This window comes from Onychostruthus taczanowskii, unplaced genomic scaffold (genome assembly GCF_017590055.1).
Source record: "Onychostruthus taczanowskii isolate IOZ18803 unplaced genomic scaffold, ASM1759005v1 scaffold10, whole genome shotgun sequence".
NCBI lineage: Eukaryota > Metazoa > Chordata > Aves > Passeriformes > Passeridae > Onychostruthus > Onychostruthus taczanowskii.
This window is the reverse complement of record NW_024496526.1, coordinates 11,825,403-11,843,363: the sequence shown is the minus strand read 5'-3', so window position 1 is coordinate 11,843,363 and position 17,961 is coordinate 11,825,403. Positions and strand designations below refer to the sequence as shown.

General features: G+C 43.6%; 1 protein-coding gene across 1 annotated transcript; it reads left to right on the top strand.

Moving 5' to 3' along the window:
• Positions 1-908: 908 nt before the first annotated feature.
• On the top strand, positions 909-17,848 carry LCT (lactase). The gene is made up of 17 exons (XM_041407052.1): positions 909-1,572; positions 2,466-2,545; positions 3,794-3,877; positions 4,572-4,674; positions 5,020-5,095; positions 5,815-6,502; positions 6,888-7,533; positions 8,810-10,366; positions 10,700-10,968; positions 11,115-11,405; positions 12,219-12,417; positions 13,056-13,258; positions 13,621-13,730; positions 14,364-14,498; positions 15,385-15,608; positions 16,370-16,606; positions 17,198-17,848. Exons 1-17 carry the CDS (start codon positions 909-911, stop codon positions 17,407-17,409), a joined length of 5,778 nt encoding a protein of 1,925 aa, XP_041262986.1. The 3' UTR covers positions 17,410-17,848.
• Positions 17,849-17,961: the final 113 nt, after the last annotated feature.

Genomic DNA, 17,961 nt, shown 5'->3' with positions numbered 1-17,961 from the left:
CCCTGTATAAGGTTTGAGTAACAGCAAATGTTGAGGAGTGTCTTCAGCTGTAACTTAAAATATTGCTTGACAGCAATAACTTGCCCAGATGATTGCAGATAAGCTTTAAAGAAAATTTTGGTTGTTATAGGAAATGAACTCTGACATAGAACCAACATTTCATAGGTGTGTAGAATTTTGTGTTTAGTTGGTTTAAAAATACTCTCAGCCTTTCAGTTTTGCTGTACTGGAATGCAGAAGAGCTGAGTTAGCTGTGCCCTTCAGCAGTTCAGGTGGGTGACCTGAATGTGTCCACTCTGCTGGGAGAGCAGTGTTTTCAGGGCTGAAGGAGGGAGAGCTTTGGAAAGCAAATTCCTGGATGTTACTCTTGCTGCTGCCTGAATTCACATCAGGGTCACTTTTCCAGCTGGGTGAGGTGCCACGTCTCAGATTTCCTTTATCCACCCAGGATTAGAGCTCACATGTGCCTCCTGCTGCCCTGCATGCCCTGAGCTGTGGTTGACCCAGCCCCAGCCATGCAGATAACAAACACTGCTTTTGTTGGTTTTGCATCCAGAGCTGTGCTGGGATTCTTCTAAAGCTGAAAAAGGCCAAAAAGAGAGGGAAGGTTTATCTACTTATTTCATCTTCCTCTAAATGGGAGGCAATATTAGCAAATGTCAACTGATATTTAAACATAAAGGGAAACAAACATCTCAGAAAATGTTTTCACATGAGCTTTCTCCAGCTGATTGAACGTGGTTTTTGTGTTCATCTATGTCTTTTTATCTACAGTGAAAGTCCTGGTCTGTTATTCCAGTGTCAGCTATTTCAGAGAACATTTATCTATGGAAGAGATAATTTCAGTTAAATATTACTTCTACTGCTGTATAAGTAGTGTGGAGTAGTTTCTGAAGCAAGGTTCAGAAATGCACCTGAGTTGTAAGACAGTCATCCTCTTTCTGTTGGTTTCTCTCAGCCTTGGCATAGATGGGGAATTGGCTCAGAATTTTATCACCATTGCTGGGCCCCTACCCAGTGAGCTGGCAGAGAGATTGGGCCTGCAGGACCAGATCCTGCCCCAGGACCAGCAGAGCCCTGCCGTGGCTGAAGCCCCGGGTTACCCGTGCCAGCCAGATCTCATGGCTTCCGAGCTGCCCCGCTACTTGTCGCAGCTCCGTGGGCTGGGCGTGACGCACCACAGCCTGCTCCTGCCGTGGGCCCGCGTCCTTCCCGAGGGGAACGCCACGGAGGCGGATGGAGCCCAGGTGCGGTGCTACCGGCAGCTGCTGGAGGCGCTGGCTGCCGCGGGGCTCAGGGCCGTGCTGCTGCTGCACCGCGGCCCTGTCCCCGGCGCCGTGGCCGCGCAGGCCGGCGGGAGGAGAGCCAGGCCTTTTTCTGAGCTTTTTGTGGAGTATGTAGATTTCAGCTTCCGCGCCTTTGGGGACCTGGTGGATGTGTGGCTCTCCTTCAGTGACCTGCCGGAGGTCCTTCAAAGCCTGCCCTACGCTGAGCCCCAGGAACGGGTCCAGGCCGTGGCTGCTGCTCATGAAGGATTTTATGCAATGCTCCATGAGAAAATCTCAGCAGCAGGTAAGGAGAGCAGGGTTTTTCAGTATGACTCACAAATATTTTGTGATAGCATTAAATGGCAACTGCTACATGCAGTCTCTATGTAGATATTTTTGTATGCCTCTTCCTGACTCACAGAGGAAAGACTAAAACCTCTCTGAAGTGCATCTGAAACTGAAAAAAAAGGCACAGGAAATCTCCTATGCAACAATAACTGTGAGGAAGTCTGCAATGCCCTTTGTTTGGCTTTCCTTATTGCAGACACTGGGGTTTACAGTAATTAAATCCCAAATCTACCTGTGTTACACAGAATTTCACCTCTTCCATGATGGGTAGCTGGGATTTTCCAAGCAGTATCTCCTTGGGTCTGCCTTCTTTGGTCTTGGAACTTTTCTGTCCCAGACAGACAACCCATAGAACTGGCTGAGTCACTATTTCTTTTCCCAAATTTTTAATTAGTTAATTAATTTTTAATTCTTGCATTTGTCAGGAATACTTTGTTGTACAGTTCACACTATCTGGTAATAGCCCTTAGAAGTTGCCCAGATTCCCTCCTGCATCTCCTGTCCCTCCAAGTTCCTGCCACTCCAACATCTCAAAAACATTCAGTATAGAATGCATTAAAAAAATTGTAGAACCATCACAAAGACATGAAAATTAATAAAGCTATTACTTATGCAGGGAGTGGAAGGGCATTTTATTTACAAAGGCTCCTTGAATGGTGCCATCGAATTATGTCCTTCTGCAGTTCTCCATTGAAATCACAAAGGGTATCCTGAAATCAAATGCCTGGAGCAGTGCCTAGTGTTCCACAGATTCAACAATTTAAAACTGGTTTTAAAATTACTGCAGTAAACTGAAATATTTATTTGTCCTTAATATGTTATCAACAGACTGCCTCTTTCTTTCTCAAGGTGGAAAGCTGTCCATTGCTTTGGAAATGGATCATGTCTTGGACAGTGCTTCATCAGAATTGCTTTCAGTTTCTCTTCAGGTAGCTCATAATATTTCCTCATTAAGGAAATATTTCCAAAATTATATAAATTTGCCTTGATTTAGCTTTGGTTTTATGTATGGGATCAAATGACTTGTTGCAAGTTAAATAAGATTTTAGCAGGTTGACCAGTTTACAAGCTTTAATTATTTGATTAGTCTGATTATGTGAAACCACTGATTTAAAAATTATTTCAGCATCTTTTCTTGGCTGGTAGGCACTGATTTAAGCTACATGGAGACAAATTTGCTCACATAATTGGCAATGTTAGCAATATACTTGATTTAGCTTTGCTAAATGATAAAGGTGTGTCCAGAAAATGTACCTGTTAACATTTTCTCTGTGGGTGTACTTAGTGCACCATCAAAGATATGGATACGTCATCCTAACTAGCTGCTATTTCAAATATCTGCTAACTATGTTAAAACCCAACTGAGCTGTGCTAAAAGTGATGTAGTTGCACAAGGATGGCACAACACAAGGAGAATGTAATCTCTACAAAGGCAATAAGATTTTTTCTTAAAGATCCAGTTCCCTGTTCATGGGTGTCCTCACCCAGCAGATGTTGATGTAGGTTGTAATGTACACATGACAGTGCAGGGTTTTTTTTCTGTATTCATAATCCTTCAAAACTTAGAACCAGGTCAAGCAATATTGTAGGATTTAAGCAAGGTGTGGTTTGTAGGGAGAGCAAAGAAGTTTGAGACGAGCTGACTGAATAGAAGAGAACCTTGGACTGACAAACAAACTGAAAAGCTTACCAGTTTTCTTTCAACTTCATCAACTGGTTTGACAAGACAATGCAGTCTGTTCCCTTGAGGTTGATGACTTCTAGTGGGATAACACTTGTGGTATGGAATGATCAAAGTTTTCTGAAGTGGACTTTCAACCAAGGGTTATATTATGTTTATATACCTGATCCAGGTAGTTATAAAGGTTTCTCTGATAAATCATAAACAGACATTAAGAAATTACGTGTAAATCATTAATATTAAATTCATAAAATAGAATTTAATTTAGTTGTTTAAGTTGTACTTTGTTTAGAAGGAGACATACAAAGCCCATCTTCCCATACAGTATCCAGTTTGTGCTCTCTGTATTGTCCAGTGCTCCCATACAGCTGTATGGCTTCTTACTCCAGCAGTATATCTTTATCAAACCTTACACAGTTTTATGTATTTTTAAAGTAATACTTTAAAAAAATCCCATTTTTCTCCAGCATGATTATTTTCCTTTTCTTTTTTTCAGGATTCAGTAGACTTTGTGTCTCTTAACCTTCAGTACCATTGTGGAAATGAAACAGATTTTGACAAGAAGTGGAGTGAATTCCGGGTAAAGTTATGCACAGGGTTAAAATGATAGCATCAAACAACAGACCATAAATAGGAGCAGAATTTCATGTGCTGTGATGCATGTCTAAAGAGTTCTGATTTTCTGTGAAAGCTCAGGCAGCAGCTACATTAGGAAGCAGCTGCAAAATGCTCATTTCTCTGTTGTTATTCTGACTTAAAAACTTATTGGAAAATGCTGGAAAGGATCATCTTGGTCAATGCTTATGATTGATGCCTTAACAGCTGGAATGGCAAAATTCTTTTGTCTGGGACTGAAAAACCTTCTCTCTCACATGCTAAGTGTTTGATAGCTAAGCTGTTAGACCAATACCTCAGTACTGAAAGATATTAAACTCTAGCATGAGCTCTACAGCAGTGCTGCCAAACTTCACATTCCTCATCAGCAGGGGTAGAAATCATCATCAGGTGTTAGAAATGCTACTGAGGGTGAGTTTGTTAAAGGATTAGATCTGGCAGCACCAACATCAGTAATGCTGTAGGCTGGTACCTATTATAACCTATATGAAATCTCTGGTAGTGAACTGCATTTTTAAAATTCTTAAGCAAAGAGTCATTCAGTGTCTGGGGAGCAGGATAAGGAGCTGCCCATGTAAAATGCGAAAAATGCCAAGAACATGGTTTTAGTATCTGGCTGATGCTTCTTTTCATACTGCTCCATGATTTCTATTTTGCAGAGAGTGTGGAAGGACAAAGACATCTTGGTTTTTAGTTTAAAGGTCTTTGACTGTGCCTCCATGGAAGAGCATCCTTTCATACCAGTAGCTGCCATTGTCACAGGTGAGTGATGTTCAAAGAAGAGTTTTTTGGTTATCTGCATGATAACTTGTAGAGGAAATTCAAAATCATCCAATCTAAGCTGCTGCTATTAGAGGAAATAACTTCACAGTTTTTTATACTATTCTTGGAAAATTAAGGATGGATGGTGAGTGTTGAGGGAGGGGAAACAGGATATCTTCCCCAGATCTTTTCGTAGTTTTCGTCAGCCTCAAATTGCAGAAGGGGAAGTTTAGGTTGGATATTAGGAAAAATTTCTTTCAAGATATAATTGTTTGTTACAAGTAGTGTCACACAGTCCATGGCATCTAAGACTATGTCCATCACTTACCATTTGTTTGTTTGCAGCTATTAATAAAGAAGAAGGACATATGATTGGGTATGACATTAATGAGTTCTTGGACTACTTACCTCATGTTTTAAGGTACTATAAAAATACTGTAACACCATACAATATTATAAGATACAGTAATAAAACAGCTTCCTCTAGAAATGTATGTGCAGGGAGAGACAAGACATTTTAGTGGTAAAGTCTGCTGTTAGTTGCTGAAAGGGCTGCAAAGGGCTGTTTTTCTGCTGAGCCCAGTCTCTTCCAATTACTTGCAATCCTCTATCCTGCTACTAATCCTATAATGTAATCCTCTTCCAGTCTCTCATCCTTGGTTACCCAAATTGCACCTTCAAGCCAATAGTAACAAGTACATTTTTCAAGCCTTCTGCCTTTTTCAAGAGCAAAATGGTTATAAATAAACAAATCCAATAGAGGTTTTCTTAGGGGAGAAGCCAGCTGAGCTTATGAAAACGTGGGAGATGTCCTGGTGAAGGGAGATGCTAAGGATTACAATGGAGGAAACTCATGAAGTAGCATGGGAAATTGCTTCTCACTGCAAAGATTTTGTTTGCACCCCTGACCTAACTAATGGATTATGAGACTCTACATGCAAAGAACTGTTTGCAGTTACCCATTGCCCTCCATGTCCCAGCTGGGAGACAGCAGGGTTAGACTGATCAGATGTCAGAGGAACTATACATGGCTTATGTGACCTGAATCGGAAGCAAACTTCCTTTATACTCTGTATTTGCAAATTTTGTGGCACTGGCATTCACCTTGGAGATTTTAACTTCTATTTATTATATTTACAGTGAAATAAATAATCTACAGGAAAACCCAGATGCTGTTCTTGCCCCTCGGTCCTCCTATCAAACAGTCTGGGAAATGTTTTCTGAACAGTCTGAATCAGAGAGGGATTCTTTCCTGCAAGATGTGTTCCCAAGTGGGTTCCTCTGGGGCATATCCACAGGTGCCTTTAACGTCGAAGGAGCTTGGGCAGAGGATGGGAGAGGAGAGAGCATCTGGGACCAGTTTGGGCATGGGGGCCATGTCCACATGAACCAAACAGCAGATGTGGCATGTGACAGCTACTATAAAACCAGCTATGACATTTACCTGCTTAGAGGTCTTCACCCCCAGCTGTACAAATTCTCTGTATCCTGGTCTAGAATTTTCCCTGCTGGCACCAACAAGACCATCAATTCCAAGGGTATTGATTATTACAACCACTTAATTGACCGCTTGTTAGACTCTAAAATTGAGCCCATGGTGACTCTTTTCCACTGGGACCTGCCCCAAGCTCTGCAGGCTCTTGGTGGCTGGCAGAATGAAAGCATCATAGATGCTTTTGTGAACTATGCAGACTTCTGCTTTTCCACGTTTGGGGATCGGGTCAAGCTCTGGGTTACGTTCCATGAGCCCTGGGTTATCAGCTACGCTGGCTATGGCACCGGAGAGCATCCTCCAGGAATCACTGACCCAGGAGCAGCATCTTACAAGGTAGGGACACAGGAATAATTAGGATCCTGCAGCTACTCTTGTTGGGTTGTTTTCCATGCTGGTTCTGTGCTTCAACTACGTTCAAACCTAATGTGGCCTCTGAGACAACTATTTAGTTGCTGGATTTATGAAACCTGTTAAAAATGAGTTTGTTAATAAAGGCCAGATGTTATTTTATTTTTCTATTCTGAAAGCTGACGTGGATGGATAGTCAGATGCTTTTGCTTATTCCAAAACCTGCTACACTCCTTGTCTATAATTATTTGTTTTGTCAAGGTGTTTTCTTTTGGATGGAGAGGGCATTTTCACATGGCAATAAACCCAGTGCTTAGGAGTTTTTGTGCAATGCAGTGTGACACATTTTCCTCTGCTTTCTGCTTCCCAGGTTGCTCACACAATTCTCAAGGCTCATGCCAAGGTCTGGCACTTGTATAATGACAAATACCGTTCTCAGCAACTGGGAAAGGTGGGGCTGGTGCTGAACTCGGACTGGGCTGAACCCAAGACTCCAAGCAGCTCTGAGGACGTGAGGGCATCTGAGAGGTACCTGCAGTTCATGCTTGGCTGGTTTGCTCACCCCATATTTGTTAATGGTGATTATCCGGATGTCCTGAAGGCTCAGATCCAGGAAGTCAACCAGCAGTGCTCCACAACAGTTGCACAGCTGCCTGTGTTTACAGAGGAGGAGAAGTCCTTGGTGAAAGGGACTGCAGATTTCTTTGGCCTTTCCCATTACACTTCCCGCCTGGTCAGTGCCGGGGCTGACAGGGCGTGCACACCAGGCTACAAGAGCATTGGGAACTTCTCCTTGCATGTAGATCCTTCCTGGCCACAGGCTGCCTCTTCTTGGATCCATGTGGTCCCTTGGGGATTAAGAAGGCTGCTGCAGTTTGTATCCCAGGAATACACAGGGTCAAAGATCCCAATATACATAGCAGGGAATGGTGTGCCAACAGGAGACACCGGGGATCTTCTCAATGACACTCTGCGAGTGGATTATTTCCGCCAGTACATCAATGAGGCCCTGAAAGGTATGGAGAAATCAAATTATTTTATTTTCTCTTAATCATGGCAAGTGGTTACTCTTAGCCCTTCCATGGTGGTTAACTTTAAAACATCACCACTTGCACAGTGATGTAAGGTCAGCCTCCTGTGGTGTAGGTATTGAGTATGACTTTATATACTAAGGTCTATCTGGTGTCCAAATATAGAGCTCTCCATTCTCTTTAGATATTGGAATGCATTTTTTTAAAATATGGATTAATGTAGCATGGACCCTAAGGTCAGTCCTTCTGTGAGAACACTGTTCATACACTCCAGTTCTCCTGGAGATGACTGGCCTGCAGGCTTCTCATAAATTGGGGCTGAACTGCCTTTACCAGTTAATCAGATCTACATGGCAGTAACCACTTCAGACTGGAAATATCTTCCTGAAATTTCTACCTCAGCCATTTTGAGAATGTTTAGGTTATGCCTCTATCTTTGCAAGCTGTGTATCTTTTAACATAAAAATAGCATCTGTGGCAACTTCTGGACAAACACAGAGAGCTGAGATTTCAAATAGAGATTTGACTGATGCTCTCTAGATAGACTAAACAGTACTGTCAGGTAAACATTAAATATGCTGTATTAAATATGTTAGTGATCAGTGTATACAGCATTTGATCTGCTTGACCTAGATCTCAACATACTGCTAGAAGTGTTGAAAGAGCTACAGAAAACACAATTTAGCGCTGCTGTTATGCCTCAGCAGAAGTAAAGAGGATGGACTGCACATGGGAGTGAACTTTCTTTGAATTAGAGACATTTAGTGCTTTTTTGTAAGCAATGTGAGGAGGGATGCTAGACTTGCCTGTGCTGGTATTGGGTACACAGTTCAGCTAAAAGAAGCTCTCCTGTGCTCAGGGAAAATAGGCAAGCACTAAATTACTGGCAATATTTCAGTTTAATTATAATGTTAAATCTAAAAGTGAACCGTACACCTAAGTTGATGAAATCTGCTTGAAAACAAGAACACAGGAGAAGGGATATCAGTGGCACAAGTGTCCTGTACTCAGATACCTCTTGACAAATACTTATTTTCTCACACATTTCTATCACTAAGCATTTCACCAGCTCCTATTACCATGCTGACTGCTTTTCCTATCAGATACTCCTAATTGTTTGGGAAGTTTTTTTAGTCTTTAAAACCATTTGTAAATGTTTGGCTTGTCACACTTATCCTTGGCGGTGTTGCTTTTGTTGTGCAGAGCTGTGTTCAGGAAATGTTCAGGTGGGTGATTAACAAATGTCTCATTTCTGTGGCAGCGGTGAAACTGGACGCCGTTGATGTCCGGTCCTACATTGCTCGATCCCTGATTGATGGCTTTGAAGGCCCAGCGGGATACAGCCTAAAATTTGGGCTGCATCATGTGGACTTTGAAGATAGCAACAGACCAAGGACTCCCAAGGCATCTGCTTACTTCTATTCCAGTGTTATTGAAAAAAATGGTTTTCCATCCCAAGCCTTGAGCAGATTTGCACCAGTGGTGTTTGACCGACCTGTGCCATCAAAGCTGCCAAATTTACCAGCATCAGAAGTTCCCTCCAAGGCAAAGGTTGTCTGGCAGAAGTTTTCATCCCAGACTGCCTTTGAAAGAGACATGTATTTTTATGGGACATTCCCAGATGATTTTACATGGGGTGTGTCTTCCTCTGCCTACCAGATAGAGGGAGGTTGGGATGCTGATGGCAAAGGACCCAGCATTTGGGATAACTTCACCCATGTCCCAGGAAATGTAAACAATAACAATACTGGAGATATAGCTTGTGATAGCTACAACAAGGTGGAGGAAGATATTTACATGCTGAGAGCCTTAGGGGTAAAGAACTATCGTTTTTCGCTGTCATGGCCTCGAATTTTCCCCACTGGAAGGAACAACTCAATCAACAGCCATGGAGTCGCATACTACAACCGTCTCATTGATGGACTGATTGCAAACAACATCACTCCAATTGTCACTCTCTACCACTGGGATCTACCACAAGCTCTCCAGGACATTGGTGGCTGGGAGAGCAATGAGCTGATTGACCTGTTCGACAGCTTTGCAGACTTCTGTTTCCAGACCTTTGGGGACAGGGTGAAGTTCTGGATTACGATCAATGAACCCAACATCATTGCTCGGCTGGGCTACGGCGAAGGGTTGTTCCCACCCAATGTCAAGGAGCCTGGCAGCGCTCCATACAGGGTTGCCCACATCTTACTGAAAGCTCATGCCAGGGTCTACCACACCTACGATGACAAATACAGAGCGAGTCAGGGAGGGGTCATTGCCCTGTGCCCCTTCATTAGCTGGGCTGAGCCAAAGACGCCAAGCGACCCCAGGGACATCGAAGCTGCTGACAGGTACCTGCAGTTTTTGGTGGGTTGGTTCACACACCCGATTTTCAAAAACGGGGACTACCCCGAGGTCATGAAGTGGAAAGTTGGGAACAGGAGTGAGCTCCAGAACCTGCCGTCGTCGCGCCTGCCGGTTTTCACAGCAGAGGAGCGTGAATACATCCGGGGCACGGCGGATGTCTTCTGCTTCAACACATACTCCTCCAAAATTGTAAGCCATTCAACAACACGTCTGAGGCCCTTCTCTTATGAGTATGACCAGGAAGTTTCAGTAACAGTTGACAGCTCCTGGCCTACCTCAGCTCTCACTGACCATCGGCCTGTGGCCTGGGGTCTGAGGAGGGTACTGAACTGGATCAAAGAGGAATATGGAAACCCCCCAATATATATCATTGAGAACGGCGTGGGGAAAAAGGCCAAATCTGATGTTGATGACAATGCCAGGATATTTTACTACAAAACATACATTGATGAAGCTTTAAAAGGTACCAGAATTTGCTTTCGTTCTGTTTTGTTCTGGTGTTGTGTGTCTCCTCTCTAGATTTCTGGTTACTCAACTCCTCTGCAAAGTACTTTAAAAGTGATTGGTATCAGTCTTTAAATAGTTTGAACACAATATAACATAATGTTTGATTTTATGATCTCCTTTGCATGGCTGTACTTTGTTTCCTAGAGCTATGAAGATTCTCTCAATGTTAGTTGACCAGTGCCACCTGTATGAAACCAGGAGCCTGTATGTGCTTGCTTGAATTCCTTAGGGTTCATTTAATGTGTGATTATGCCACTGATGCTCCTCCATTTTTTTTCTGGTCTTTTAGCTTACAAGGTAGATGGTGTTAATCTGAAAGGATACAACGCTTGGTCTCTGATGGATAACTTTGAATGGGTGGATGGTTATGATCCAAGATTTGGATTGCACCAGATTGATTTTGACAACCCCAACAGGCCGAGGACGCCAAAACGCTCTGCTGTGTACTATGCTGAAATCATCCACAATAATGGCATCCCACTGCCCAAGGAAGATGAATTCCTATATGGAGAGTTTCCAGAGAACTTCTTGTGGAGTGTAGCAACTGCAGCTTACCAGGTCAGGAAACTGAGGTGGACTCCTGAAGTATCTGTGGACAGTTAATTCATTGTGTGGCACCACAAAGAATAACAGGCTGAATTCTTTGCTAGGCTGAGACCTAAATTTGGGTTTGCTAATAATTTTTCCCCCATTTTCAATTACAGATTGAGGGAGGATGGAGAGCAGATGGGAAAGGACTTAGCATTTGGGACAAATATTCCCACACTCCCTTGAGAATCGGCAACGATGCGACTGGAGATGTAGCTTGTGACAGCTACCACAGGATTGAGGAGGATGTGGAAATGCTGAAAAGCCTCAAGGTGTCTCACTATCGCTTTTCAATCTCCTGGTCCCGTGTTCTCCCAGATGGGACCACCAGATACATCAATGAAAAGGGACTGAACTACTATGAAAGGCTGATTGATGCCCTTCTGGCAGCCAACATCATGCCTCAGGTAACTACACCCAGTAACTTTAAGGTTACTAAAAAATAGCAAACCCCAAATCTGATGCTCAGAGCAATGTGTGTGTTCCAATCCGTACCCTCCTTCACACAGAAATTGTTTTTCATGGGTTTTCATTTCATTTTGTGAAGAAACATGGGGTATTGCATAAGCAAATGAACTGGGAATGTAGGGATGTGTTGAAATTACTACCTGGAAAGACCACAGTAAACTTACTGTTTGCTGTTTCCACTTTTGTCCCTTTACTTTGGAAATAGATTCCACAGGGACCTGTGCAGGAATCTTTCAGACACTGAGGTGAGACTGGCTAATGTAGTTCCCAGGATCTTTCTTCTTGCCTTTCTTAGAGATAGACGTAACTTTATTCTTTTCCCGGGAGTCAGGAAGCTCCACTGGTCAGTGTTATTTGTCACATACAATGGACAGTGACTTCACCCCTGCATCAATCAGCTCTTACAACACTGTTGAGTGCCTTTGAGCTGTCCTCATACCCCTGTACCAGCCCAGACAGGTGTTCTAGTGGATTGTATTTCACCTGAGTCAGTGCAGGTGCAGCAGTTCTTCACTGGTGAGTTCTGGCTGTCACAAGGTGGTTTTTGGTAAAAGCTTCATCTTCACCATTAGGCAGTCCCTAAAGAAACTGGCAAAAATGTATTTTATTGAGTGCATGAGTGATCACTACAACATCAAATATGTTAGGAACAGGTAACTGCAGATCAAAGCACAGTTTATTTGTGATAAATGATTCTGAGTTACTGTGAGAGTGACTGGTTGAGTCCTTTGTTCTCCTGTCTTTCCCTACAGGTAACTCTCTATCACTGGGACCTCCCACAGGCACTACAGGACGTTGGTGGGTGGGAGAATGATGCTATAGTTCAGAGGTTTAAGGAATATGCTGAGGTCCTTTTCCAGAGGCTGGGGGATAAAGTGAAATTTTGGATAACCCTCAATGAACCCTACAACACTGCCTATCTTGGCTATGGCGTTGGCACAGCTGCTCCAGGTAAGACTGCTGGGCATAGACTTGGAGCCCTCATGGCACTGTCAGCACAATTGTTTTATGCTGCAGCAGAGCAGTTCCTTGTGGCTTTCAAAGGTAGAACAAGAAAACTGGTGTGCTGTGGATATATGGGTTTGGATAGCTGTGGTGTGGTGAACAGGTCCTTCTTTTACTCTGCCTGTCACCTCCAAATCTGGATTACACTCGCTGCCTGGAGCAGACCTTATTTCCAGACCAGCTTCAGGGACTGTGGAGAAGATTTAGGGCTGAAGGATGACCCAGCTCAGCAGCAAGGTAGAACCAAAAGAGGGGATGTGAGCTGACCTGAACACACAGCTTTCTGCTTTCCAAACTGGCAGCAGCAGCCTGTAGCCAGGGCTGGCAATCCATGTCCCACTCCAGAGGGGAGGAGGGGGCAATGCAGGGTCCTCCTCGCACAGCCTTCCCATGGCAGCTGCTCCTTCAGCTGCCTCTGCCCAGCACTGATTCCAGCCCACGGCTGGGCTTGGGCCACCAGGTGTTGCACATTCATTCCTTTACCGGGGCAGTTCTGGGCACCCTGAGATTGTGTTAACCTGGGAAGCAGCCATGAGAGGGCTGGGGAGTGCTGCTCCCTGCCCATGCTGTCCCTGTCCCTGCAGGCATCTCAGTTCGGCCAGGGCGCGCTCCCTACGTGGTGGGACACAACCTGATCAGGGCACACGCGGAGGTCTGGCACCTCTACAACGAGACCTTCAGGGCCAAGCAGGGAGGGCTCATCTCCATCACCATCAACTCTGACTGGGCAGAGCCACGCAACCCACACAGCCAGGAGGACGTTGAAGCTGCCAGACGATTCATGCAGGTACAGAGACCCCTGGTCACAGCTCTCCCTGCTGCTCCAGGTGACACCCCCTCTTTGGGTGCTGGATGTGCCCAGAACCCAGGTCAGCATCTCACTGAAATAAAACGGTGAGGCAGAGGCATCACTGCAAGGAATTGTATCCCCCTCTTATGGGGACTGACCAAGAATGCAACAGAAATTAGACAAAATATGGTTGTAGTGACAAAAGCTTATTGAATTTACTGCTGTTATATGGGCATCTCTTTGTATTTCTGTGTGCCTGTTGTAAACCCAATTATCACCTACAAAGCAGCACATGACAGAGGAATGGCTAAATTCCAAGTTTTGATATATGATTTATCCTCCCTTATTTCCTGGTTTAGTTTTTTCTAGGTTGGTTTGCTCACCCCATTTTCAAAAATGGTGATTACAGTGAAGTGATGAAAAGAAGGATTCAGGAACGAAGTCTGGCCCAGGGCCTGAGCAAGTCCCGGTAAGAGCCCAGGCACACACCTGCTTTTGTTTCACTGGCTGTGCTGAATCATGCTTTTCTTACAGAAATGATATATTTCACTGATTCTATTCCAATGTTACTGTAACAAAGCTTACTGTATCCTCAAGAAAAATTCTAGTGTATATTTTCAGAGAATCACAGAATGGTTTGTGTTGGAAGGGACCTTCCTTAAAGATCATTTAGTTCCAATCTGGGCAAGGGGGGCTTTGCCTATTCCCTGTCTTTACCTCTCTTGCAAACTAAATTGATGAATATATCTTTGGGGTAATAAATTCTCAGCCCAGTGGGACAGTAACCACAGTACTTTACGTGATGCTTGTGGTAAATTGGTTTAACTTTTCTTAAAACTATGTACTGAGCTCACTGGTCCCTCTCAGTTACATTTATTATTTTCCGTTCCCAGTTTCTCTCCTTCTGTTGCCTGATGCCTGTGGTAAATTGGTTTAACTTTTCTTAAAACTATGTACTGAACTCACTGGTCCCTCTCATTACATTTATTATTTTCCATTCCCAGTTCCCAGTTTCTCTCCTTCTGTTTGTGGTGCTGGCACCAGGGATCCCAGCATTACCCATGGAGTGTGTGCAAAGTGTATTCTCTGTTTTCTCTTGCAGACTTCCAGAATTTACTGAAAGTGAAAAACAAAGAATTAAAGGCACATATGACTACTTTGGTCTAAATCATTATACCACGGTTTTAACATACAACCTAAACTATTCTAAGGGTGTTATGTCATATGACTCTGATAGGTAAGAGATGAAGGTAAATTATTGGTCAAGTAAAATCTGCACAGCTGGAGCCTGGGTTAACTGACAAGTGTAAATTTATAGCAAATAAAGCTGTGAGATAGGTGTTTTAAGCTGTTATAAACCAATACTAGGGATAATACAACCAAGCAGTACCTGAGGTGCTGTTATTTTCTCAAAAGTCCAGCAACAGCCTTTTTCTTACAGACATGAGGTGATAAACAGTATTTATCATATTTCCTGCTTCCAATCTGCAGTTTAAACTGTGAGGTGTTATCCTGGTTTATGGATACTGATCCACTTGCTGTTAAACAGGTTTAGGTCCCTCACTGCATTGGATATATGTAATTTCAAAGCCTAAACAGCCACATCACTTCATGGTTAAGTATAGATTAAGTCAGGATTTTTTATTTAGATACTAATTTCATTCCTCAACTTCAAAAAGTAACAATAGGAGCTTACTAGTTTTTCTAATGAGAATTCAGGTAATGGTGGGACCACACATGGAGGTGAAATTGTGTCCTTTCCAAAATGTTTCCACAGGGAATAGATGAAATTGGAAATAACTACCCTTTGATGCTACATCCCAGCCCCTTATAGTTTAACCCTGTAGAACAGGGGGCTCATTACATTCCTGCATGAAATGTAAAGGGTAATTTTGTGTGCTCAAGCGCTGCATTATGCCTTGAAAAGTAGAAATGGCGTGGTAGTATACAAAGATTTGGAACCAACACCACACTGTCAGCCACAGCTGATTTACAGAGTGTAATTGTAAATTGAAACATGTGAAGGGTTTTTTAGGCTTGTGAGCACACCAGCAGCAGCTCAGCCCTGGGCATGGAGCTGCCTGGCACGTGGGACTGGCCCTGAGCAGTGTCCTCCTCCACAGGGGCGTAGCCACAGTGACCGACCGCAGCTGGCTGAGCTCTGGCTCCCTCTGGCTGAAGGTGACACCCTTTGGGTTCAGGAAGATCCTCAGGTGGATAAAGGAAGAGTACAACAACCCTCCCATTTATGTGACTGAAAATGGGGTCTCAGAACGGGGAGCCTTTGAATTCAATGACACTTGGAGAATGCATTACTATCGGACCTACATTAATGAGGCACTGAAAGGTAAGAGTGATTACTGACATCTGGTCATCCAAAGCTCTGGAGAGCAGCACTGGCTTTGCCACAAGACTGATGTGTATAAAGCAAATAGTAAAGAGCTGGAAGACCACTGCCATCCCACTTGCAAGTTACACAGTCACGTGGGCTTACTGAAACCACTCCAAGGAGCCTTTGGGTTTACCAAAAACTGTTCATGGATAGTCACCAATGTGCCAGGAAAGACGATCTAAAGGAAGAACAAACCCTGGGTTTAGTGGTGTAACCTGCAGATTCCTTGGTTTGGTGCACCTGGTGAGAGAGGTACTACTAACTGAGAAACTCCTTAACTCCTTCTAGTCTTACTACTGCTGTGTCTAAAAACTGCATATTTAAAAAAATAAAAAAACAGTAAAAACCCAACCCCCAAACTGGTTTCAGTTACAGCAGTGGTCAAACAACTTCAGGAAATGGTTTTTCCAATTTGCTTTTCTGATGTACTGGGAGCAGTCAGGCGTTCAGACATTTACTGTCTTTTAAGGGCCCCACAAACACTTGTTTGGGTTGCATTTTAGTGGGTTTTCTTCTCTATTCCTAAACCTTTGTTTCTTGCACAAAAGCTTTGATTTTTGGAGCAGAAAAAAGCAGCGTCCAGTCCTGGGCACTGAGTGAACCTGCTTGTTGGCAATAACCTCCCTGTGTGCCATGTGTGGATGTTCTGGAGCACCTTTGTGCCCTGGCTGGCTGAGGGGTGACCAGTGACCTGTTCTCTCTGCTCCTCCCTGCAGCTGTTGTGCTCGATGGTGTCGACCTACGGGGCTACACTGCGTGGACACTGATGGACAACCTCGAGTGGGCAGCGGGTTATGAGGAAAAGTTTGGGCTCTACCATGTGAATTTCTCAGACCCTGCCTTGCCACGGCGCCCCAAGGCCTCAGCCAAGTATTACTCACAGATCATAAACTGCAATGGCTTTCCAGACCCAGCCACGGGCCCACATCCCTGTCTGGAACAGGAGCCAGAAGGTAAGTGACACAGCAGAAATGGTGCTTCTGTGTGTTTGCATCTAATCCCAATCCCAAAGGAGTTCCATAATGCTAAGGTTTTTAGAGACACCACCATTTTCTGCAATATTTTTTTTTAAAAACTCCAGTCAATGTCACTTTCTTATGCAAAACCCGACTTAACAACCAAACCTTGTGCAAGAGCACCTCAACATATACCTGTCTTAAGAATGTAGCAAAAGTTATTCCATTAGACTTTTCTCCAACACAACTGCCCAAGATGTTTTTCAAACCACACACACGCAGTATTCCCACAAGATTGTTTAGAAAAAAGTTTGAATACTTTATAAAAATCATTGTTTTGGGTAAGGCTTTGAAAATACCAATTCTTTTGTCATTTGTGTCTTCTCCACTGGAGTAGTACAACGAAAAGCAACCAGTGTGGGTGTTTGGGAATGAGAACACTCACCTGTACCATCAGGAATTGCACTATCAGCCTCAGCTGTGCCTTTACCCAGAGCTAGAATTCCTGGTGGAGGCAGGGAGCAGCAGTGCCCACACCTGCATGGAACAGGCTCTGCACTAACCCTTTGTCATTGTTTTTCCATTCAGTGACACCAACAGACCCCACTCCAGGAGCAGCTGACAGCGTGCGCTTTTTGGGATTGGATTTGACGTCCCAAGGTGCAGAAATAGCACTCTATGTGCTTTTTGCTCTTTCTGTAGTTGGAGCACTGGGCTTGGCTCTTTTTGCATTCAAATATGGAAAATTGTCCAAAAGATCCCATAAACAATCACACATGGAACTTAGTAGTAAACTGTAATATTTCCATCTCATACAATATTTGTTTGGTTTGTTTGTTCTTAAAAAAAACAAAACAGTCTATACCACCAGAAAAAGGAACTACTGCTTGCAGTATTGCAGCTTTCTGTCTTGCCTCAGAGATGGCTCCCCAGCATTTTGTTGTTTCTTTTCCAATTTAAAAAGGGGGAGGAAAATTATTTTTCTATGTTAACTGTCTCTTTTGTCCATGGCCATTACTGATTTGATTTCTCAAAGACCAGAGTAAAATTGGTTGTTCCAATCTGCATATAAAGATTCTGAACATCAGCTGGCATCTGTCCTTGCACCATCATCAAGAGTTCTGAAAGGACCCCTGGAAGTTCTGCTTCTTAGAATTTTAAGACAAATTAGTGTCTCTCCTAGTGAAAACTGTTATGCTGCAGCTACTGTACACATTGGGTTTTCATCCCCCTTTTCCTTTATTCCATGTACAGTAAGGTCATTTCAACTGGAACAAAATGTTAGTCTGCTGTATTTTAAATTTCAGTGCATGATCCTGCTTGCTTCCTTGTGATACCAGCACATCAGAGGA

What these genes read in the sequence shown, in the direction of transcription:
- LCT (XM_041407052.1), top strand. Translation starts at nt 909, where the DNA reads ATGCACCTGAGTTGTAAGACAGTCATCCTCTTTCTGTTGGTTTCTCTC. An exon ending in AGTAGCTGCCATTGTCACAG is followed by an intron (nt 4,675 to 5,019) that starts GTGAGTGATGTT and finishes GTTTGTTTGCAG; the next exon opens with CTATTAATAAAGAAGAAGGA. An exon ending in CAGCCAACATCATGCCTCAG is followed by an intron (nt 11,406 to 12,218) that starts GTAACTACACCC and finishes CTTTCCCTACAG; the next exon opens with GTAACTCTCTATCACTGGGA.